The sequence below is a fragment of the Desmodus rotundus genome, chromosome 2 (genome assembly GCF_022682495.2).
Source record: "Desmodus rotundus isolate HL8 chromosome 2, HLdesRot8A.1, whole genome shotgun sequence".
Classification (NCBI taxonomy): domain Eukaryota; kingdom Metazoa; phylum Chordata; class Mammalia; order Chiroptera; family Phyllostomidae; genus Desmodus; species Desmodus rotundus.
In genome coordinates, this window is record NC_071388.1 from 173,231,823 (window position 1) to 173,257,385 (window position 25,563).

Below are 25,563 nucleotides of genomic sequence, written 5' to 3' on the forward strand. Positions count from 1 at the left end.
CCACCACAAGGACCACCTCCGACTCAGTCTGGATGCTGAGTGTACGGCCAGGCTCAGGGAGAGGCCCTCAGAGAGGGGAGAGCACTGCTCTACGGGTCTTCTCCATCTTGGCCAGCCCCAGAATGGTGGAGGGAGGGCCTGGCCTGGATCTGGGGGGAGCAGTGGGCCAAGTAAAGGGCCCAGCAGAACAACTTGGCGCTATGTTTAGGCCTCACTCCCCCATTGGCTCCTAAATGAACTGAAACTAAAGGTCCGGAGGGGAACTACCATTTGATAAAGATGATACAGTATCTCTGAGTGAAAGACAGGAATGTATATGTATGTAAGTTATTTCTTTTCTGGTGGAGGCTGAGACTCCTCATCCACTTCTGCTCTGGTAACTGGGAAGTAAAAAGGTCTCATTTCTAAGTTTCTCCTTTCTTGTCCTGAGCACATCAAGGACTGACACTGATGGCTCAGTGTGGAACCCAGAGGTCTTTTGTGGATTATCCCAGTACTAGGTTGGTGAAACCTTAAAGCTGTGGAAGGGAGAGGGAGGAGCAAAGGACCGTGAGTGAGAATTAGGTGTAAAGGTGGAACCTTGCATTTAATCATAATTATTTAGCATGATATGACTGAAATATGTAAAGCAAATATTTGTTTTACCTCAGTATAATCAATTTGTGTACATTAAAAATGATATTTACCAAATAAATCAATGTAGGTATATTCACATTCTATGATGGTCAGAATGTACCCACACCAATTTAATCATATTTTCATGAAGAAAAATTACATTTCTGGCCTGTTGTGCTTGTATGTGTTACCTTAGTTGAGTTAATCATAGTAAAAAAAAATCTTCAATTCATTTAAATGCTAAGATTCTGGGCTGAAATTTGTGTCATTTATGCTTTTTGACTCTTCTGCAATCTAGGTATATTCTTCACTACGTTATACCTTCAGAGAGGTAACTCTCATGTTAGTCTACAGATTGTGAGCTTTGTAGGTTCCAGTCTTCCTTCTTCACACTTAGTTTTGCTGCTGGACTCTGGGCCACAGGGTCCTCATCTGCGAAGGAGTCAGGCGAAGTTACCTATCACTAAGGCCCCTTCACGCATGATTTTGCATGACTAATCCATTGTAGAACAAACTAACATAATGGTGCTTTTGTAGAGTTTTGTTTGTTTGCTTGCTTTTACGAGGAATCACGCTGGCAGATGCAGACACCACCTGGAAAGTGCAGGGAAGCGCAACTGAGTAATGCCCATATTTTGAGGTAGTGACCTCAGCGAGTGAAAAAACGGCATTTAGAGGTGTTTTGTTTTAAGGAGAAACAGTCCTGATGTTGTTCTTGACTATTTCTGGATAGAGAAGTACAAAATGGGTGTGTCCTCCTAAATGTTTAAGTACTTGAAGCACTTTTGCACTGCATACTCACGCTGCGAGCTAGTTCGGACTGGCAGAGTCCCTGGCCTAGCCCTGCAAAATGTGGGGCTTGAGGTCAAAGCAGGTTTGGCTGCTAAGTCTGGACCCAATTGCCAGGTCTCTTAGCTGGGAAGGTGGAGGTGAGGCTGCTGCGAGTTCACTTGCGCCCCGCGCTGTGCGCACCTGTTTCCCGGGCAGGCCGGGCCGGCCCAGTGCGGTCCTCTTCGCTGGGCAGAGCCCAGGAGCGGTAGAGGCCCAGGTGGCTCAGATGAAGGGCCTGGGGACCGGGCAGTGAAGTGACTAGCTCGCTTACGTCTTGTTTGAACTTTATGGGGGTGCGATTTCTGCGGGCAGGCGGCAGCACCCTGGATAGAGTTTGGGGGTGGACGTTAGGGCGGTGGCGTACCTCCCAGTCTCGCCTCCCGGCTCCGCGCCTCCCATCTCCCACGCGGCGCGGGCGGACGAGGCTGCACGCGGCCCGCACAGGGCTCGCCCTGGAGCAGGGCGCCCCCGGCGTGCCACCCGCGGGACCCAGCCGGCCGGGAGCGGGGCGCGCGCGCGGCGGGCGCGGTGGCGGCGGTGGCGGCGACGGCGGCTGGAGGAGGGGCCCGGAGCGCGGCCGAAGGACGCCCCGTCCTCTAACTGCTGCCCCCTGGCTGAGCCGGGCGCGGCGAGGAGGCGGCGCCGCTGCCCTGGACGCGGGACTGCCCTCGGCTCCCACCCGCCCTGACTCCAGCGCGCCCCCCGGGCAGCGCCGGCGCCGGGGGCTCCGGGTCCACCCTGGGCAAGGAGACCGCGGGACGCCTTCTCAGCCCGGCAGCTGTCCGGACGTGCGACCGGCGCGAGGCTGTCCCGGTTCTGGGTCGGTAAGTGAACATCGGGGAGAGGCGCCACGGGTGCGTGTGTGTGTGTGTGTGTGTGTGTGTCGGTATCTGCTCGTCAGCTTTGCTGGTTGGATTTTTCAATGGCAGACACCTGTGAGTCACTGGCGGCTTCCAGCCCCGCAAACCCTAGTCGGCGGGCTGCCGGAGCTCTCGCCACGCGCCTCCGTCCTCTAATTGGGGAGAGTTAGCCCCCGACCCTCCCACCTCCGTCTGAGCCCCCAGGTGAAAGGCGTTGTAAGTTGCAGTGGCACCATCCTTCCTCCTTTATAGCTGACGGCTGAGTGAAGATTTTCAGGTAAAGATTTGCTTATGAACATTTAATTTGTATGCCAAGCTACCAGGCTTATGCCCTGAATAGCATATAATGAGCAAAGTATTAATTCTTGTACTCTTTAGAGCTGTGGGAGGCTGAATCTGGAGGGGAATTATGATGCAAATGGGAAATGTATTGGAATAGACAGGTAAAATCCCTCAGCCGTTAGCAAAGGGATCTAAAGCAGAGCAGAACAATTGGAGTTCTCTTCTGCTTCCCAGTTACCCCTCCCCATCCTTCATGGATGTAAGTTAACAAAATTACAAGCAGGAAATGTTCTCATCAAAGACTATCTTTTTAGGATCTGGTGCGTTGGTTATTTATCTTAGGGAAATTTTTAATTCAGGATTCAGAGGAATAAGTAATCTTTTTATTATGACAAAGTATAAGTTTCATCAAGAGCAACATTTGTGTATACCCTTTTTCTTTGAGGTTGTTGCCAAGTACCTGATACAGCTATCATATGTAGGTGAGTAATAACATTATTTCGGTATTCTGCTTGACATACTCAGCAGACCAGTCTGGAACAACAATAACTCCAGTTTTAACTTCCTTGTTTTGCCATTAAACAAAAATTACTTATTAAGGCCCACAATCTTACAGCAAAAGCATACTTTAAAATCATAGACCAACCTCCAGTTCGTTTTAATATATCCTCCATAGAACTCCTGACAGACTAACCACATTTTGATGGAAACGTCAGCGACAGGGAGCTCACTACGTTTTGAGGTATCCCTCCTTCCTGTTATTGTTAGGAAATCCTTGTTTACACAGACCTGACCATTGCTTCCTTGGGCCTGTTTCTCAATAGTCCTGCGTTTGCCAATCTCCTCCTTGCCCCCACCTGTGAAAGTACACGCAGATTTTTTTTCAGCACAGTTCCAACGCTGTCATCTAAAAAGGGTCCATGACCAAAAAACAAAAAAAAACAAAACAAAAAACAGTTAAGAAACCAAAGGTCTAAAGCGGTACCAAACTAGAGTTATGTCTCCTTTACTTGACAGCCTTTCAGATCCCTGAGCCCCAGCTTCTCATCTGTACAGTAGGAACGATACTATACTCTCTCTGCCCAGAGGGTTATTGTGAGGACGACATGAGATTATCTTTGTAAAGTACTTAGTGTAGTTACCTACAAGTCAGGAAATGTTAATTATCTTCACTAAATAGTAATCACTTTTGTTTCCTTCCTTACTTAAGATCTCTCTGAGCTAAAGATCCTTAGCCCCAAATTGAATTCAGTAATTCATTCTCACCGGAGCAGTGCAGAGTGCAATGAGTTTCTGTCTTCCAATGTAATCATTCTAATACTTATGCAATTAAAATTTCCTGAATGCGAACATTTTTTTCTCTTGTATTACTTAAAGCCTCCAATTTCCAGTTTGTTGAATAGGTTTTAATCTTGACTGTGGCATTCGTCACGTTAATTCTGCCTTTTGGTCTGTGCCTCCTGCACACTGAGCGTCAGTGTTGACCACAGTCCAGCCTTTGGGAATGTGTGGCGTGGGTGCCTTTGCTGTGGGGGCACGCATGGGAGCGTGAGGCACCGTAGAGATGGTCCTGGACTTTTGGAGTCTGACCCTGACACCTATTAGCTTCATGACCTTGAGAAACCTCTTAACCATGTTAACGAAATGAGGTTAGTAACATGTACCTTTCAGGGTGCTTGTTAGAAGCCAGTGCGTTGAGACTGTTAAGCGCAGCACTGGGTGGGGATCTAGTTCGCCCGCCCAGTAGATAACACTGAGACAAATTAATGAAGCAGCTGAACTCAGCACTGTGCTTATTTATCGGATGATTCTAGCTCATAAATCAGTCTTCTTCATAGGGACATCATGAGAAAAATTTTAATCAAATGCCTTGCCAAAAGATCCTGAGTATTCTCTGATCCATCACAAAAGTAAATGACATTAGCTCAGGATGATTATTTCTGAGTGAACTACTAGCTCCCAAACATTCCTAATATTTCCCCCACAAATGTTCCCTGTTTACCGATTAAACCTTGAATTTTGCCAGGACTCGTATTAAACTAACTGGTCTATAATGCCTAGGAGTTCTAACTGTGTCCTTCAGTTTTGATTTTTTTTTTCAAAGAAAGGTAACTAACTTTTATTGATCCAGAATTTCTTAAAATTTTTATTTTATATTTTCAACTACAGTTCATCTTTAATATTACTTTTTTTAATCTTCACCCAAGGACACTTTTTCATTGCTTTCAGAGAGAGAGGAAGGGAAGGAGAGAGAGAGAGGTTGCCTTCTGACGCGCACCCTGATTGGGGATTGAACCCGCAACCTTCCAGTCTCTTGGGTGCTCCAACCGAGCCACACTGGCCAGGGCTTATATTATTTTGTATTGGTCTCAGTTGTAAAATTTTGGTGGGGGGAAATGGGTGTTTGAGTTTCTTGCCTCTTGATACCATCTCCTCTACTGTGTTTTTCCAAAGGTTGTCAGAATATTTCTGTGCTCACATCTGTGGGTTCTTCCTGGAATATAATTCACCAGTTTGAAGATATGAATTCTTTTAAAGTGACCTCTTCTGCTTCTATCTTGGTTCTCTCTGAACGAGGTTTCTTCTGTCCTTTCAGCCTAAAGACCATTTGCTTTTAGGAAAGCAAAACAGTTGCTGAGCAGTTCTGTTTTCATTCTCTAATTAATTAATATACCATCTGCCCTAGCATTTGGGAATTTTTTAAAAACTGGGTCTGTTTTCCATAGTAAGATGTACTATGAACAGCACGCAGCATTTCTTAGTGGTGAAGAAATACAACCAATCACAGCATGATAATATTGAAAGTTTGGGGAGTAATAAATAACTCCAGTGAGTATCTAATATGGGAGGAGCCTGCACTTTAAGAATTAGTTTATATCTTATGAATTAAGAGTTGTGAAATCAAGGATGTTTCACAAGGGGCTGAAGGAAGCAAGTGAGTGAACCCAGACGAGTGTGCCAGACACAAGGGAGTGACAGAGTGCTGTGAACCGGGGTGGGCGCCCAGCTCAGAACAGTTTGAACCTCGCACTGGTGAAACAAAACCCTGGCCCACACGTGGCTACGAGTGTGTGGCCTTTGCTTTAAGTGCCCTGAAAGAGGTAGAACTGTATATATTTCACTTTCCTTCCCAACATCTAACACACTATGAAGCACATGGGTGTTTGATAAACAGCCCAACCTTAGTTAGCATTCTTTAAGTGTTTCAGTGTAGAGAACTCTTCTGTGCAAAATAAAAGGAGAAATGACTGTTGCCCTTGAGGAATATTTAACCTCATTTGGGGAGACAGCATTTATAAATGAAATGGGCTGGACATCAGTTCAAGAAGAGAATTTTGAGTAAGGTTTGGAGGAATCCCAGGAAGTCTGCATGAAGGAGATGGGCTTCCTTCTAGCCTGGAGGATGATTCGGCTTTGGTTTTGGCAGGAAAGAGGGGAAAGGCTGCTGGTGGAGAAAAGGGGGAGGCGGCATGTTTCAACATCACGGAAGGCTAGGAGGAAAAAATGAACCTCGGTGAGCATGATAAGAAGTGTAGCTTGATGGGAGAGGAAATTTCTTTGGATTAGTGAGAAATCCAATAGGTGAAAAATAGGGTTGTAAAAAATGTTTAAATTAAATATACCTCTGCTCCCCTCACCCCTGAAAATACTACACCACCAGCCACTGAGAATAGCGAACACCATGGCTCCTTAGGAGTATTGTGAATGTATCACAAAATAATTACTGAATTTTAAATAGCAAAATTTTTTGAATTCTTGGTCCTTTGACTTGGAGTCTAAGTGGATTTGGACACTGTGCTTTCTCATGTCTCCACATAAGAAAACTGACTCTTTTAAGGATTCAAAGTTATATATACTACTGCCTGGAATTTAACTCAGTGCATAGCACTGAACACTCTTTTAATTTATTATTTATGCCTCCTACTTGTTCTAAAATATTTGAAGTAGTTATACTACATAACATACAGACTTGTCTTGAATTTGCAGGGAATAGAAAAAAACCCTTCCTCTATCCTTTCAGATTCATTGGCTGGGCCAATAATAGATTAACAGGAAAAAAATTAATTACCTATTTCTGCGTGGGAGTTCACAAAGAAATGTGATTCAAGGAGACACTTAGAATTGGAGACTTACATACCCATCTTAACAAATGGTGATTAAGTGTGGAAGAGGCCAAGACGCTGTAATTAGCTAAACTACCCAGCCAGGGTCTAAATATTTTTTGTTATTTATTTTTGTGTTATGAGCTATCCTAAAACTTGGTGGATTAAAATAACACACATATTAATTTCAGAGGTTCTGTGAATCAAGAATCTAGGTACAGCTTAGCCGAGTGCCTGTGCCTCTCAGTCAGTTGTCATTTGGGGCTGCTATCTGCTCTGAAGGGACCGCCCAGTTCCCTGCACACTGTTGTGCAGAGAGCCCCCAGTTCCTCGCCTCACGGGCATCTCCGTAAGGCTGCTCACAACACAGCAGTTGGGGTCAATCAGAGTGAGAGAAGGAGTGCAAGGCGGAAGTCACAATCTCTTTAAAACCTAGTCTTGGAAGTGGCCCCCATCACTGCTGCTGTACTCTGGTGTTACAAGTGAGTCGTTAGTCCCACACTTAGGAGACCTGATTAAGCAAGGGATGGGAACTCCAGGAGGGAGAAACCATGGAGGCCATTTTAGAGATGATCTACCACAGTTATTGAAGTTCCATAATATTCCAGGATATAGACATTATGGTAAATCTTATTGTTGGACATTTAAGTTATTTCCAGTTTTTTAATTATAAGGCTTTTGTGAAAATCTCTATATCGGCATTTGTGTCTTCACTTGGCCGTTCCTTTGGGGTAGGTTTCTGAGAGTGGGATATTTGGTTAGGGCTTTTCACATAAACCGTCCTGCTCCTGCTGACCCAGCCTTCGCCCCTAACACCCGTGCTTGAGAGCGGCCATTGCAGCCCCTCCCCTTTAAGACAGTTCTTTCCAAGAATGGGTTTGTAAAATAAATTGTTCCATAATTAGGCAGTTATTTGAATTAGCATGTCATGAAACCTGAAAGGGAGGTAATGTGATAGAGCATCAAGGTCCCTGAAACCAGCATCAAAAGGTGTGGGCTCCGCAGCAGGCTGTGCACTGGGTCCCTCCTACAATGTCATCCAGGCCACACGTTCCCCAGGCCTGACATTTAACCTGCTGAAGTGCACAGGTGGACATCCATGTGTGTTGTACAGTGAGGGAAAATGATTCCTTGTGTTGTATAAAATAATTCTGAGGCAGCAGGGAAAGAGGCAAGGGGAGAATGGAGACGAGATATGCGCTCAATAGAAACAGATTATTTACCTTGAAAATTCAACACCCAGTTATCATTGGAACTCATGGCTGTACACACACACTCTGTTGCTCTTTGTAATAATACAGGAATTTCTTTCACGTTGTCTAAACAAATTATTTAAATCAATTAACATTTACTGAGGCCCTTCATTGTGCTAGGAATATAGAAGTGAGATTACAAAGATGAATAACAATTATTCACTACCCATCCTTTTTTTGTCAAGAATTGAAGTGGTATAACCATGTTTTTGCCTTCAAGTCTGTCTGGTGTGGGCACAGACTTGTAAACAAGGCAGAACAGGAAAAGTGCAGCGATGAGGTGAATATATTATGGAAATCCAAGGGAGTGAGTGATAAAGTAATACTATGTAGTTAGAAGGCCTTTACACAGGAAGTGTACTTGAGATGGACACGTAAGAATAGGTAAACTTTTAAAGAGAACAAATCTGTGTGAAGTAATACTAAAGAGAAGGTGGGAAATTATAAGAAACCATTTTAAGAGAAAGCATTTTATGACAGAGGAGCCTATGGAGTAAGTAATTGCCCTAGTGTGTAAGGGTGATTGGATCATGCTTTCCAGATTGCGGTGAGTTGAGAAAGGAGGGCTCCTTTTTGCACTGGTTTTGGTTTCATGCTCTGATTCAAGCTCAGATGTCTAGTTTCAGCTACAGGATCTAAAGAATAGTCCAGTTGTAACAAACTAAAGACAATATTCTGACTTTGTTACCCACTCTCCCCTGCCCCCATTCTCCATTTAACAACAGTCGCTTAAGGAACTGGCTGTAGAATTTCACAGAGCCTAATTCATGTGTCACGAGTACTATTGTGTCATTTAGCTAGGATGCGACATGACTAAGAAATGAGTATAGAATATAAAGTTTAAATGTTTCAGAATATTAGTGGTGATTTAGATCAGGTTTTCTTCAACTATTTTGGTTTTTTCCCCAACTAGTTGGTCAGAAGCTACTCTTCACTTTCCTGCAAGGATTTATATTACAGTGCTGGAGGAATTGCTGCAGACTGAAGTTCAATACTCATAGTCACAAACAGGAGCGGTCAGATGAAGCCAGACGTGTACCCAGAGTAAAGCCCGGAAGGGCTGAGGGAAATGCCTGCCTGTTTCTCTTCTCTACCTGGGTGGCATGGTAAATGAAACGAAGCATTGGCACCTGACGTAGATCCATCACCTGAGTCTAAGTGACCATCAGAATTCTTAGACTATAATTCTTTCCTTAATTATAATCTTAAAATATTATAACTAAAGCACTGAACATAATTAATGAGTTGATGTTAGTGGGGGGCAGTCTACGAGAAGGAAAGGAAATAACACCGAACGTCTTCCACGCCCTGAGGCAGTCCCAGATGTGTTACACGTACAAGCTCACTCCATGTTTATGATGAACATCTGAGGAAGATTCCCAGTTTACAGATGAATTCATTCCATGCACTGCTATTCAGGTTTACTAGATTCTCCAGCATTGTCCCTTCACTTCATGTTCTTTTCTCTGCCTCTTCATTGAGAAAATATGGGCCCGCGTGTGACCTCATGAATTCATCCTGAGGCTGCCCCACTGGTGTGTGCCCAAGGGTGGGGCAGCTGTGTGCTCAGGCTGCAAAGACTGTGCAGCAGTGCTTTTCTGGTGACCTTCGACCGGTCATACTGGGTTGTCCAAAACCTTCATTTATTTTCTTTTTGTGTGATGGCTTTAGTGGCACTGTCTTTAAAACTTCATTTGAAACGATTTTGTTAGACTGTAGTGTGACAGCTGTCATATCAGTGTGCATTTTTAAAAAACATCAAAATTGGTGAATTTTTGTGCAACCAGTTTAACATTGAAGATGGAAGAAAATGTGCAACATTTTCAGCATATCATGCTTTATCATTTCAAGAAAGGTAAAAATGCAACAGAAAAGCAAGAAGAGATTTGTGCACCTTTCAGAAGGTGCTGTGACTGATCGAACGTGTCAAAAGTGGTTTGTGAAGTTTCCTGGTACTGTTGACATTTTGGACAAATAATTCGCTGTGGGGCTGTCTTACGCACTGGAAGATGTTTAACAGCACCCCTGGCCTCTACCCACTAGGAGCGAATAGTGGGAGATAGCCAACACACTCAAAATATAAAATCAATGAAGTTATTGATGAAAATTAAAAATGTCTTTTATTTTACAGAAAACTAAACAGGCTTTTTGGCCAACCCAATATTTCTGTTATTTTCTAGCTTTTACCTTTAGTGATAGTATTAAATTTAAATTGAGTTTATTTTTGTTTGCTAGATGTTAAACAGCTTAACGGGTGTCATTTGACCCTGTTTTAAATTTATGGTCTAAATCATGGATTCTCAGTATTACCAATTCAGAAACCTCTGCTTAATGTCCAATTTTCATGAACCCTCCCCCCAGAAGAAAATGCACTTACTGTTATTAGAGAACAAATAATGACAAACATGCTATTAGAACTGTTATTTTTTTAAATGAAGTCGGTTATATTTTTTAATGAATTAGCATTTCTTATTAAATGCATCTACATTGAAATTTGAAACACACATACACAAGACATTTTTTAGAAGACTACAACGTGGCGTTTATGATACAGAGATTCACAGTAATTCAGGGCTCGGGTCCATTTGAAGCCATAACTTGAGATGTAAAACACTAGAAACCTATTTAGAGGCTTAGAACACAATATAGAGTAAGACAGCAGTAATCACCATTTCTGTTACCCTGCTATTTCAGACGGACTGTCAGAGATTTAGCAGCCTGTGTATCTTCAGAGCAGATTTAGACTTGTCTTTCTTTTTTGCTAGAGCTGCGTGTGGGTTTAGGTCCCAACTCATATTCAAGTCATGGCTGTGTGTGAGAGAGAAAGAGAGAGAGAGAAAGAGGGAGAGACAGAGAAGAGAAAGAGACGAGAGAGACCTTTCCCGGCTCACTGACCAGAGCTCCAAAATGAGCTACATAGAATGGACTGCAGTTCCAAGGCCCCAGTAGAGACCCAGTAGTTGCTGAACCCATTTCTGGGAAGTGCCAGGTGGCCTAAAACTTTGTATGCTTAGTGCTTTGAGGCTTCAAAGTAACATTGAGGGAAACAAATAATAAAAGGGGCTTTCTTTTCTTTACATATATATGTGCTGGGACTTGGGAACAAAAGGAGAGGGAGTGGTGGCAGGAAAGGCCCCCTTATATTTTATTATTTTTGGCTGCAGTGTCATGAAAAAATGGCCACATCACCCGTTAGGGAAATTAAGGACCCTCTCTGGGCATCTGCACTGCTTACAGCCTGAATAAGTTGTCATCTCGTTTTCAGTCTGTCTCCTTTGATTTTGTTTTGTTAAGTAAGTTTTCAAACCCCGTATTAACGTTGGGTCCTGGACACATAGTAGACTCAGTAAAGACTGGCTGGATGGCTAAGGAATGTTCTCACCAATAGCTCTCTGTATATCTTATGATTATAAAAAATAAAATAACCTAATTTTCAACATTTCTGAATATTGTTTTTAAACATTATATTCTGTATTCAGCCAGATAAAATGACAAATGAGATAAAATACTTTTCTTGGTTAATACCCAGCATTTACTGTTTTATGCCTTCAGCTGATAGCCGTAATAGTTTCCTAACCTGACAGATGAACACTACAGTCTAAGAACTCAGTACAGCTATTTGTGCTGTCCTAAGGTCATATAATCTTCTGAACTGTTGACTCCTATTGAAACTTTGTTTCCTAATTATGAATCAACTATCTTATTAGGGGAAAGTGAAATTATACAAAGCTTATTCTTCAGTGGTGTTCAGGATGGGTCTATAATTGCCTTTTACATGTCATGTATTTGAATAGTTGCTACTGTGAACAGTAAGTAGTAGCACAAACTTTCTGGTTTTGGCTCTGACTTTTCTTTAAGGATCACACTTCCTTATATCCCAGGAGGCTTCTGTGGGACAGAAACCACAGAACTGAAATCTGATTTACAAAAACGTGGGGCAGGTGGCCAATCCTGCTCTATCAGGGCAACTGCCCCTTCTTTGAGCGTGCGGTGAGCAGTTCCGATGGACAGCTACCAGACCAGTTGAGTACCTGTGACATGAACTTAGCGGTGTCATTTTACCCAAGATGGGGCCTGAAGGCCAGAGCTGACAGCTAGTCCTAGGACAGTGGTCTTTTTGGGAGCCTCAGAAACTCTGGGCTATCATGTCCCTGCTGATGGAGACCAGCTCAGGGACTGGGACAGTGAGCAGAGAGTGGCAAGAGACCCTGGGAAGGAGCTACATTGGTCTTTACTGGTAAAAATTACCTTTACAACTAGGAGTGGAAGTTTTATAAATTCAAGAGGGGGGTTTTTTAACACTTAAAAACATAAGCTAGGATTGGATAAAGTACTGTTGAAACTACTATTATTTCAAGAACCTAGGATTAGGAGTTGGGAGCTCCATGCTTACTTGCCATGTGATCTCTCTGGGTCAGTTGCCTCTGCAAGTGGAAATAGCCAGGCCTATCTGCCTGTTTCATCTCTTTGTTGGAAGGTGATGGTAAATGTAATGTAAATTAGTAAACTAAAAGTGATGAACAGCTACAGAAGTCTTCTGTTCTTGATAGAAGCACTATGACTAAACTCATTGATGGCATATTTTACTATCTAGATACTTTGAAGTTCCATAGATAATCCAGAGATGTGCTCAAACTAAAGTGTAGGGGAGATGGAGTATTACTCATCTAGCTCTTTGGGTAATGTTACACACCCTCTCCCCACTGCACCCGCCCCACTTATCTACAAGTTCAGGAATAATTGTTACGGGCAAAGGACTCTCACATTTAATTTCCAAATTGATTTCTTTTATTGCCACTCAAAATCAAAGCACTCTATAAGTTTCCAAAGGAAGTGAGAAATGAATAGTTAAAGTCCTTCAACTGGTAGTTAGGAGTAGGGGGCTGCTTCTCACTGTTCTGTAGATCCAGAAGAATAGGACCACCGAGTTTGGGCTGATTTCAGGCCAGCGTGAGAGTAAAGGAAACATACCTACCGCAGGAGGCTTAGAGCAGCACCAGCAGGTCTGTGCTCTGGAAGCTGCCCCATCATGTTAAGAGCTGGAATTTTGGACTGATTTTAAGATTTGGTGTGACAAATTCAGGCAGACAGCCTCTTTTAAGTATAAATATATTCATTCTCTGGACTTCTCTTTCCCAGAATGTTCTCAAAACCTGTATATTTTATTGAAGTAAAAATTACAGTGAAATACACATATGCTAAGGGTACAATTTGACAACTTTTGACAAAGGTATACACCTTTGTAGTCAACACATCAATCAAGATATCATAGAACATTTCCATGGCCCAGAAAGTTCCTTCATGTCCCCTTACAAGCAGTCCTTACCACCTTCCACCCAAAGACAACCACTGTTATGCTCTCTATTCATGGGGTAAGTATTGTCCATACTTGAAAGTCATATAAATGTCAGTCTTTTATATCTAGCTCAACATGTTTCCATTATTGCACATATCAGCAATTCATTCCTTTTTATTTTCAAGTAGTAGTCCATTTTATAGACATCCCTATTTGCTTACCCATTTGCCAAGAGTTGGACATAGGGGCTGTTTCCGGCTTTGGCTATCATGAATAAAGCTTCTATGGACATTGGTATGTAAATTTTTTGCAGACATGTTTCCATTTGTCTTAGATAAATACCTAGAAATAAAATGGCTGGTTCATAGAGTAAGCGCATGGTTAACTTTGTAAGAAACTGCTAAACAAGTTCTTTAAAGTGGCTGCACCATTTTCCACTGCTTAGCTATATATGCACTCCGTATCCTCACCAACACTGGGCGTTGTTGGGCTTTCGAAGTTTAGCAATCCTAGTGGGTGTCTAATGGTATTTGCATTGTGGTTTTGAACATACCTGTTTAATTTTTAATTTGCATATAGTGACACTGACTTTATTTTGGTGAATAGTTCTGAGTTTTACTATATGTTATAGAGTCAAATAGCCACCACCACAATCAGGACACAGAAGAGTTCTGTCACCTAAGAAAAGCTCCCTCCTGATCTGCCCTTTCGTAGTCATCTCCTTCCACCCCTACCCCCCGGCAACCACACCCGTCTGTCCCTACCCATAACTCTGCCGCTTCCAGAATGTGATATAAATAGAATTATGCAGAATGTTCACTTTTAAAACTAGCCTCTTTCAATCAGCAGAATACCTTTAAGAGTCATCCATATTGGTATCCTATCTTCATTTTCTTTTGGCATTTATAAAACCACCACAAACATGTGTAAAGGTTGTTAGGTGAACACAAAGTACATTTCTTTAGGGTAAATACATAGGAGTGGGATTGCTGGGTTATATGGTAAGCGGATGCTCCAACTTTATAAGAAACTGCTAAACTGCTTTGGATTGGCTGTGCCATTTGCATTCCCGCTGGCACAGACTAAAGTCCAGTCACACTGCACAGTCACCAGCATGTGGTGGTGTCTTTATTCTACTCCTTCTAATAGGCACAGAGCAGTAGCTTACCATGGTTTGAATTCTGCACTTCTCTAACTGCTAGTGATGTTGAGCTTCCTTCCGTATACTTGCCCTTCATAGGTGGCCTTGGGTGAAAAGTCTGTACAAATGTTTTGTTCATTTAAAAAATTGAGTTGTTTTCTTACTGTTGAGTTTTGATCGTTTTTTATATATTCTTGATTGAAGTCATTTATTTGATAAATGATTTGTAAATATTTTTTTCCTGATCTAGGGCTTTTTTTTTTTCATTGTGTTCTCAGAGAAAAAGTTTTGTATTTTGATCTAGTCCAATTTATTTCTTTGATGGTTCATGCTTTTGATGTCATATCTAAGAACTCTTCACCTAATCCATGACAACTGTTCCCTGTCGTATTGTAAGCCTTATAGTTTTATGTTTTACGTTTAGATCTATGATCCCCTTTGAGTGGATTTTTGTATAAAGAGTAAGGGATAGTTCAGTTGGGGGAGTATATGTGCATCGAGTTGTTCCGATCCCTTTTGTTGAAAAGACTATCTTTTGTATTGAATTATTTTTGAACGTTTGTCCAAACTTAGTTCCCCATATTTTTGGGGGTGTGTTTCTGGACACTCTGCTGTTGCACAGACTTGTGCGTCTGGCCTCCTCCAATATGCACTATCGTGACTGCTATAGCTTTACAGTCATTCTTAAAATTGCGTAATGCAAGTCTTCCAACTTTGCTCTTTCTCAAATTATTTTGGCTACCCTAGTTTCTTTGCTTTTCTGTATATGACTTTTGTTTTTTTTATTTTTTATTGAATTTATTGGGGTTACATTGGTTAATAAAATTATGTAGGTTTCAAGCATACAGTTCTATCACACATCATCTGTATATTGTATTGTGTGTTCACCACCCTAAGTGAAGTCCCCTTCCATCACCATTTATCCCCCTTTTACTCTCTTCTATTTCCCCCCACCCCCCTTTCCCTCTGGTAACCACAATGCTATTTTCTCTGTCTGTGAGGTTTTTGTGTTTGTTTTGCTTAATCCTTTCACCTGTTTCACCCAGCTACCCCACCCACTTCCCCTCTGACAGCTGTCAGTCTATTCTCTGTATGAGTCTGTTTCTATTTTGTTAATTTTGTTCATTAGATTCCGCATATAAGTGAAATCATATGGTACCTGTCTTTCTCTGACTGCCTTATTTCACTTAGCATAATGTTCTCTAGGTCCATCCTTACTGTTGCAAAGGGTAAGAGTTCCTTTTTTTTTTTTTTTACAGCCGAATAGTATTCCATTTGTGAATGTACCACACATTTTTATCCCCTCATTTCTTGATGGGCTCTTGGGCTGCTTCCAAATTTGGCTACTGTAAATAATGTCACAGTGAACATAGAGTACATATATTCTTTCAAATTGGTGTTTCAGGTTTCTTTGGATGTGTTTCCAGAAGTGGAATTGCTGGGTCATAAAGCAGATTTTCTTTTTAATTTTTTGAGGTAACTCCATACTGCTATCCACAGTGGCTACACGAATCTGCATTCCCACCAACATCCTTGCCAACACTTGTTGTTTACTGATGTATTGATGATAGCCATTCTGTCAAGTGTGAGGTAATATATCTTGTAATATTTACAAAAGATTTCATTTATTTATTTTTAGGGAGGGAGAGAACATTGATGTGAAAGAGAAACATTGATCTGTTGCCTCTCGTATGCACCCTGACCAGGAACAGAGCCCACACCCCAGGCATGTGCCTTGATGGGGAATCAAAGCAATAACCTTTCCCTTTGCAGGATGATGACCGACCAAGTGAGCCACACTGGTCAGGGCTCATTGTGATTTTAATTTGCATCACTCTGATGATTTGTGATATTGAGCATTATTTATATGTTTGTTGGCCATCTGTATGTCCTGTCTGGAGAAGTGTCTGTTCAGGTCCTTTGTCCATTTTTAAACTGGATTGTTTGGTTTTTCAGTGTTGAGTTGTGTAAGTTCTTTATGAATTTCCTTATACAATTTAGAATCAAATGTCTGTATCTATAACCAATCGTCCTGGGATATTTTTTTGAATTTCAGAATCAGTTTGCCAGTGTCTACAAAAAAGCCACCTGGAATTGTGCTGAATTTATTATCACTTTGGGGAGAACTGACATCTTAACAGTATTGTCTTCTAGGCCATGAGCATTGCTTATCCAATTGGGTTCTTTCTTTTTATTTTCAATAACATTTTGTATTTCTCATGTACCATTCATACAATATATAATGTAGTTTTGTTCATGTTTTGTTAAATTAATCCTTAAGTGCAATGTTTTTGTTATTACCTAAATATACATAAGTGACATATAGATTCCTTTTGTGGAGTATTCCTATACTGTGCTTCACATCCCCATGGCTATTCTGTGACTGCTTGTTTGTACTTCTTAATCCCCTCACTTCTCACTCATTCTCCCACACCCTAACCTCCCATCTCTTTATCTTTAAGCTTTGGCCTTTCAATTATGATGTGTCTTGGAGTGGGCCTCTTTGCATCCATCTTGTTTGGGACTCTGTGCTTCCTGGACTTGCATGTCTATTTCTTTCATCAAATTAGGGAAGTTTTCTTTCATTATTTTTTCAAATCTATTTCCAATTTCTTGTTCTTGCTCTTTGCCTTCTGGCACCCCCATGAAGCAAATGTTGGGTTGGTTAAAGTTGTCCCGCAGGCTGCTTACACTATCCTCGTTTTTTTTGTTCTGATTGTTTTTGTTTTGTTTGCTTCCTTATATTCCAAATTATTGATTTGATCCTTGGCTTCATCCACTCTACTATTGTCTCCCTGTAAATTGTTCTTTATTTCAATTAGTGTATCCTTCATTTCTGACTGGATATTTTTTATGCTATTGAGGTCCTCACTGAGTTCCTCGAGCATCCTTATAAACAGTATTTTGAACTCTGCATCTGATAGATTGCTTATCTCCATTTTGTTTAGCTCTTTTTCTGGAGTTTTGATCTGTCCTTTCATTTGGGCTATGTTTGTCTCCTCGTTTTGGCAGCCTCCCTGTGTTTGTATCTGTGTATTAGATAGAGGTGCTTTGACTCTTGGTAGTGTGGCCTAATGTAGTAAGTGTCCTATAGGGTCCAGTGGCACAGCCTCCCCTATCATCCACAAGCTGGGTGCTCGAGGTGCGCCCTTCATGTGGACTGAGTACATGCTCCTCTTGTAGTTGAGCCTTGGTTGCTGTTGGCAGATCAATGGGAGGGGTTTACCCAGGCCAGTCAGCTGCAAGGACTGGCTGTGACCACTGACCACCTACCTCTGCCCTCTGTGGAGGATCAGCTGGCAGGGGCAGGCTGGTGGTGCTCCAATGTGGTCTGTAGCTGTCCACTGGGTCCACTGGCCCTGGGGTTTCCCAGGTGGTGCAGGCGAAGGTCAGCCCCACCTGTGCTTTGTCTGGGGCAACCCTGCCTGAGCTATAAAGCAATCTGGCTGCTACTTCTGCTGGGCTTGGAGATTTATAGTCAAAGCGGCGCTGTGAATCTAGGCTGCTAGTTCCAGGCTTGGGGCTCACTGAGAACAGCTGCTGCTTGTTTGAGAGGATTTAGGAAGTTGTAAAGCAGAGCGAAGACCATTCATATGGAAAAGAAGCATGAGGAGCCCATAAGTTGGCCGCAGGTGTGTTGGGGGGGTGTCTCTGGGGATCTCTAAGGCAGGTCAAACAGTGTTAGCCAAGTTGATGAAATCTTAGATGTAGCACCAGTCTGCCCGCTCTGTGGGGGGAGGGCCCAGAAAAGGGAAAATGGCCTCTGCTCGCCTTGACACCAGACACCTCCACTGGTGTCCCTCCAGTTGCCACCCTGTGTCTGGAGCCCAGAGGAAGTGAGTCTGAGTAGGTGAGTCTATGTGTGCATTTTTTAAGAGGAACTGCTTGGGGTTCCAGCACTTTCTTCCACCAAGTGAATCCTTGCTGGGTTTTGCAGCTAGAAGTTATGGAGACTTATCTTCCTGGCACTGGAACCCTGTGCTGGGGGGGCCTGGTGTGGGGCTGGGGTTCCTTGCTTTTGAGATATCCCTCCCCTACTTTTATCCACAAGTGGGTGTGGGACTAGTCCATTCTGCATCTGTGCCCTTCCTACCAGTCTGGATGGATGTGGTTTCTTCAAATGCAACTCAATTTCTGTCAGTTCTGAGTGGTGGTGGTTCTACATTTTAGTTGTAAATTTTGTTGTGGTTGTGTGAAGAGGAGAGCCATGTCTGCCTATGCCACCATCTTTACCGGAAGTTCTCAACAATTTTTATGAATTTGAGCCAAAGCTGACAACAAATACCTGAAAGTAAAATCTAAAGTGGTCCAGAGAATAAGTCTGTGGTTTCTTTTATGCATTTGAAATTAAGGAAAGAATGTAAGGAAGGAAGTTACATGAGGGTGAGAGAAAGCAAGGCAGGATCTGGATTACAAGATTGTGAACTTTCTCAAGGGTGCTTACACATTCTAGGAGTAAGCAAATTACTTCTGGCATTTCAAAAGTGTGTTGACCTAGATGCACAAAAACAATAGACAGGCCTGCTTAAAAACTTTTCAATAAAGAAGTTATAGGCATGGGTGTGACTACCCACCTTACCTTCCCAGTAGGAATTTATGGTTTATTATAGCACCCCTTTTTGGTCAACATATCAAACAAGATTGAGGATGAGTTGTTAGCCCTGACCTGTGTGGCTCAGTTGGGCGTTATCCTGCAAAGCATGAGGTCACCAGTTTAATCACTAGTAGGGCACATCCCTGGGTTGCCAGTTCAGTCCCGGGTCAGGGTACGTGCAAGGGGCAACCAATCGATGTTTGTCTCTCACATTGATGTTTCTCTCCCTCTTTTTCTCTCTCCCTCTTTTTCTCCCAACCTCCCCCCTGTCTAAAATAAATCTTAAAAAAAGAGATATTTAGGGTGAGAAACCTTTAACCTTATTTTAAATTAATCTGAGCTTTCAACAGGCAGTATCTAATTCAGAAGAAAAACAGGTGGCTTTGCTACACATCTAATGTGTTGGAGTTGTTGGCCCTCGTGTAAAGGCCATCATTCTCTCCCACTCTGAGTTGTAAGCATCTGACAAGGGACAAAGCCTCCTTCTAATAACAGCCCAAGATGTGCAGGTTCATGAGGTTTGAGGCAGGAGCAAATTTTGATATGTTTCCCTTAACAGTATAGGACAGTCTGGCAAACATAAAGGGCCAGATGGCCCATGGTCTGTCACAACTACCCAATTCTGCCATTGTATCATGAAAGTAGCCATAGATTAGAGGAGTTCCACCAGTTGCAGGAGCTCCTGAAGCTCCGAGCTATGAAAAAGAGGAAGGAGAGGCCAAGCAAAGACTGTCCCAAGTTCAACATACTTGCTGAGACTGTCCAGAGAGCAACAGGGTCTGTACCTGACTCTATGCACGTGCACAGTGGCTCCATAGAGGAGATGGAAGAACCAGAAACCTCCTCTCACTCCCCTCCAGTCTCAATGACCACACAGCCCAGGCCAGGAGTGGGTGGGGATATAGTGGAACCCGGGACACCAGGGGTTCCAAGGTCCTCCTGTCTGAGAAGGTGAATGGGAAGCAGCAGGAGCTGCTGTGTTTCCTCCTGGACATAATACATCACCACAAGGAGGGGACTGGCAAGCAGAAACTGAAACAGGCCTGGAAGGCCTGCAGTGAGCCAAGCAGGAGACCCACAGAGCCCCCCAGGACCTCCAAGGGCCAGCCCAGACCCTGGCCCCAGACTAACCCGAAGTTTAAAGGACTTGACCTCACTTCCTTGGTGGAGCAGAAGAGGAGAGGGGAGAAAAGCCAACAGCAACAGTAACAGGCAGCAGCTGAGCCACATCGAGGAGGGCCTGCCCCAGTGAGCACGTGCACAGCAGCATCTGGGGCTGACTGACTCCCCTCAGCCCAGGGACGAGAGCAGGAAAAACAGGAAGAAGGGAGACAGAGCCAGCAGCTCACTCCATGATGTCTTTCTACCTAAAGATACTAACCCAGACAGTGTGGACATGGATGAGACCAAGAGGGAAGTGAGTATTTCAAAGGATTCTTCTTGGATTACCAGATAGACCTGACAAAGACTACCAACTGGTCCGATTTTGGCTTGGAAAAAAGCCACCTTTGCTGCCCAGTGAACGAGGACCACCTACAGAAGGATGCGTGGGAGCTCGCCTAGGCCACGCCAGGTGGGACACTGCGCCTGGGACCGCAGACCAGGACGTGCTGCCCGGCCATGTTGTTGGCTCGTGTGCATGTAGACTGTGAGCCTTTGATTTTAGCTCCCACACTACTGCCACCTCAGCCTGGGAGACCTAGGCCATGGCCAGAAACGAGTCTGATCATTCTTGTGGCTCCGTCACTTCTGTATCTTGCCTGTCCTGTCACTCAGCTCCCACCTGGTTAGGTAGGTGGGGCAGGTGCCCGTCAATCTCTACAAGCGACTGTGCAGTGTGTACATGTTGTGCTGCGTGTGTCTGATCCTGATTTGGAGTCAGCTTGTGTAAAGCCCACGGAGAGTGAGAAAACTCAAAAATCCACCCAGTACTCACAAAACAAAAGGTAGCCATAGACGATATGAAGATGAATGGGTATGACTGTGTCTCATAAACCTCCTTTACAACACAGACAGCTAGAATTTGGCCCGAAGACTATAGAGAGTAGAGAGTTTGTGGATCCTTGGTGAACATAAATACATCTAAGCTAGCAAAAGTTTAACTGTTTTCAGTTTTATCAACTTTTGAAGATCTGGAAAAAATGTCTTCCTAGTTTGTAACTTGCCATTTTTGAGTGACTATCCTTTCTTCTATTGAGAAGATAAAACTTTAGGTATCTCACATTTCCTCCAAGTGACTGAATGTTAAAAAGGACTGTTTCTACATGCTACATAATCATACAGTACTTTGTGTTCTATACCTTCACAGTGAAACTTCTCTTCTCTTGACAGATAAACACTACATGTGAAGAGTGGTAGAAGGGAACAGTGATTTCTGAAGTGGCCTGGAGAGGAAAAGCACTGGTTAACATCACGTGGACAGATGCTCAGTGTATTCCAAAGATGCTGTTGAAGTAGTCTCCCTACTGCTTTGCTTCACTCAAAGTTCTTCATAACATGGGCTGCATGAAATCAAAGCAAATTTTTGCATTTCCTACTACAATTGAGGGAGACAAGCGGCAAGCAAGTGCAGAGAGCTTTATGCCAGACGAGAGACTGCAACCTAGGATGCCCTCTCAAGTTATCAATGAGGAAGTGAAGGAACCTACGGAATCTGAAATCGTGGTCTTCAAATTTGCACATCGCCTGTCCCGGGAAATCTTGAGTGACGCCTTGCAGCAGTGGGCAGACAGTAACATCAAGTACTGTGACATCCCATTCATTGAGAGTGAGGGGCCTTGATGCTGTAGAATTATGACACCTTCTTGAACTGTGGATAGAGTTGGTGCTAGTTTAAACACATGAAACAAAAGCAAAATGTTGTATGAATAAATACTGATTCCATCTGAATGTAAAAATCAGTCTATGATCATATCAAGAGTATAGGCGTACCTAAAATGAAATGTGTTTTAAGCAGTTCTATGGTAATAGCAATTTCTATCTGCTTGTTCTTGGATTGTAGTCACTTAAAGGGCTAAACATAGGGCCTGTGGTACCACACTAATCAGCTATGTCGCATACAGCTTCAGACAGTATAGCATCACCAAAGAAATAAAAATTTTAAAATGCCCCAAGTCTCCAAATGATTTAAAGACACTCTTTTAAAATAATGTTAATTTACACCAAAACCAAGATATGAAAAGGATTGTTCTTGAAATGTCTTGGCAGTGAATGGTACTCAAGCCATAGTGATTAGCAGTAGCTTTTGTTTGTCCAACCATTTGTGTCAAGGATCCCTACTTAACACAAAGGATCAAGCATTAGAAAGCAACCCACGTAGAAGAGATTCAGCCTGACCCTCAAGGCCCTAAGTACAGCTGTTATGGCTCACACTTTTTGTATAAAGCATCTCTCAACAAGACACAATTTATAGAAGTCATGGCGTTAATGTTTATCGCATTGAATTAAGCCCAGTGATATATTAATATAACTATATAAGCAAACAAGTTTGGGTACCTTTATAAACAGCAATCCAATAAATTTTAAAACAGAAGCCCTAGTTGGCAAGGTAAAAAGCATAATCTAGTCTCCGTGCTGTGTATTAAGCTTTGCTGTCTCAGAGATGTGCAGGGTTTGTTTTTTGTGTGTTTTGTTTTTATAGTAACAATGCCCACAGGGCATTTACAGCCATATACTATACTACTGTCATAAATTTGGCTTTTTTAAGAATCCTTTTTAAAAACAAGAATTTAGTACTGTTTGAGATCACTGGTGACAAAAAATTTAGGAGCGAGGGAAGATGATACTAAAATATAACTTGTAGGAAGATTGAGAATCAGTCTCTAGAATTATCTTTACATCAAGATTTTGCTACACATTGATTTTAACTGGAAAGGGAATTATTTAAGCCTATTTGCATTAGATCCTTTTACTAAGATACAACAGACTCTTATCACTGAAATCTAAAGGAAGGCAGAGAAAGGCTTGTGACCTCTTTAAAGAAATAAATATGCATTTGGCCTTTTAAACAGACAGAAATGCTACCTCTAATTTTAACAGTTATACTTTGAAACCCACAATCAAATAGAGTGAATTCTCCAAGTTACTTGGGCAAAGAAAATTTCTTGGAGTGATGTGCTCTTTCCATTGCCTTCGGTCATTCAACTTTCACCTCACCTAGTCCCAGACCATCTTAGCAACTGAGAAAATAAAAAAAAACCACCCCTGTTTATATAAGGCTGAGAACAGAAAGTTTCCTAAAACTGCAAAACATATTTCCAGCTCACCAAGAAAAACTCAGGTTTCTGAGTGTTAATACTGAGCCAGACAAAAGCCTAGATGTTGTCGTTTTCCATTCATTCTCTCTCTCACATTAGGACACTTTTGCTGCAAGGTCATTTGCTGAAACATAAATGAGGTATATAAAATAATACACATACGGTAAGAACACAAAGCCATATAAAAGCAGCACATCGCACTAAAATTTTCCGCACACATAGGGACACAGGCTACTGGGTTTTGGTTATATCTAATTATTTTAACCGCAGGTTCCTCCTCTGCCCCGGGCTCCTATTTCTCCCAGGGTGTGGGATGCCTTCCAGATCCGAATCTAGCTGAAGTGTAAACTCTGTCGCCACCCTCTCTGACACTAGGGCAGCACAGTTTTGTCACCAAGCACTACCCCCTTGTCCCTGAATCATTCAAACAGAGTATAATATCGTCTGACATACAGAGACTTATCTTGGACACGTATGCCACATTTATGTCAAACCATGGACAAGGAACTACAAGGCCTGCGTAATCGGTATATTAGTGGATAAACCAAGTTGGGAGCAGGCAGGAAAAGAGCTGGATAAACAAATTTGTACTGCACATGGTAGTCATCAAGATACAGTTTGGCCTTGATGATAAGAAAGATAAGAACGTCTTTAATAGGATATTCAGCTTCTTTCCTATCTTCATATTTAAACATTGGACTTACTTCATTTTAAAGGTCTTACATGAGCAATAAAACAGTAAAACGACTATTTCAGGGAGGAGACAGGTAAAACAGAAGACTGAAAGAATTATTAGCTACTGGGAAGGGAAACATTTGCTCCAACTTATATCACAAACACAGATGAAATAATAATAGCCAAAGAGTAAGGGAGAGGAAAAGCGAGCCCAAGAAATGGCACTAGTGCCAAACCCCATCAGAAGATGCACTGCAAAAACAAGGTTCCAGTGTTTTCGACTGAGGGAAAGGACACAGCAGCCATTTACCACACTGACCCACGCCCGACCACTGGGTCCAGCATAGGGCCAGGTGAGAGGCTACCAGCGCGACGAAGAGCCTGCAGATGGCACAAAGTGGACGCAGCAGACCATCAGGGGAAATGTGCCAGCTCCTCATTCACACAGACTCACATGACCCCACAAGCGTGCTTCACCACCCCTTCCCCAGTTCAGTGACCCTTCCGTTACAGGCCTGTGACGTGAGATCTCCACCTTCGGTTGCCTTACCAGTTCTCTGCAAACTACCTATGGTTATTATTAGTACCCAAAGCACAATTTTGAAGGGGATAAAAAAGGTCACAGTCCTAAAGGAATAATTTGTGTCAAACTGCCTTATTAGTATGAAAAATAGAGCAATGCATGGTACTCCTATATCCTACTCAATATCCGACACTTTATGAAGTGGGGGAACTGTAATTTGTATTACACAGTTTTGGAAATCAAAAGTTAATTTAAAAACAAAGTTCTAACAAATAACTGTTTGCTTGAGCATAATGCCCTCATCCAGCATTTGTGTGACCAAATAGGACATGTCTTGCTTGGAGCACTGGGCACAGGCTCAGACAAATCTTACTTTGCAAAACTCAAGCTTTATTAGCAAATTCTCTGCCCTGAAAGACTAAACTATGAAATGGTGTATTTTTCCCAAATATTTTTGTGAAAACATTTTTTGGTAACTGTACAAATAAAAGTCTAGTTGCAACTAACTAGCTATGAGTTCTCCTTTAATTTCAGTAAGCCAGTGCTTTTCAACAGTGTACTTCCAAACCTTTCACGTAGAGGACTTAGCATTTTCTGCATTTCTAACAAATACTAAGTGAATAAAAATCACCTTTACGAGGAATTCTTGGATCATTCAGGTTCAGCTTAGGAGCTATAGTAATGTAAATTGTAAACATGGCCATTATCTTGGTGTCTTTACTCCAAATCTGTTCCTAAAGTTTTTTGAAGAAAAATCCTTCTTTTTTTAATATATTAAGAACAAAATTTAAAGCAATTCCTCCAGACTGCAATTTCTCCATCTATGAGAATCGTACAAGATCAAATCTTTGATGTCATTTTCAGTTCTGCCTTTTGCTCTTACAAACCTGAAGTTCTCTTAGTTTCTGAAGGGTTCATGATGAGGGAAAAACTAGACAAGTTACAAAGTAAATGATAAACTGATCTTTAACATAAAATTATTCTTACCTAGTCTTTAAGGTCCCAAGTCTCAAATACCTTGCAGTTTCTTGTGTACCTTGAAAAAAACCTTATTTTGTCAACAATACCAACTACTGAAGGAATTACTTCATTTTAAAGTCCTCTTTTCATTTTTTCCCTCCTGATTTGAACTGT

The 25,563-nt window shown here is 42.3% G+C and overlaps 1 protein-coding gene across 6 annotated transcripts; it reads left to right on the forward strand.

Annotated features, from left to right (window-relative positions):
- Positions 1-1,441: 1,441 nt before the first annotated feature.
- Positions 1,442-24,935, forward strand: C2H2orf88 (chromosome 2 C2orf88 homolog). Of its 6 annotated transcripts, XM_053918872.2 has the most exons (3): positions 1,555-2,270; positions 15,858-15,971; positions 21,307-21,471. In XM_053918872.2, exons 1-2 carry the CDS (start codon positions 1,734-1,736, stop codon positions 15,936-15,938), a joined length of 618 nt encoding a protein of 205 aa, XP_053774847.1. In that variant the 5' UTR covers positions 1,555-1,733; the 3' UTR covers positions 15,939-15,971; positions 21,307-21,471. The 6 variants fall into 6 exon arrangements, with proteins under 6 accessions (XP_045054454.2, XP_053774847.1, XP_053774848.1 ...); XM_045198519.3 differs by lacking the exons at positions 1,555-2,270; positions 15,858-15,971 and adding an exon at positions 1,442-1,544 and having other exon boundaries at positions 21,307-24,935; XM_053918873.2 differs by lacking the exon at positions 15,858-15,971.
- Positions 24,936-25,563: the final 628 nt, after the last annotated feature.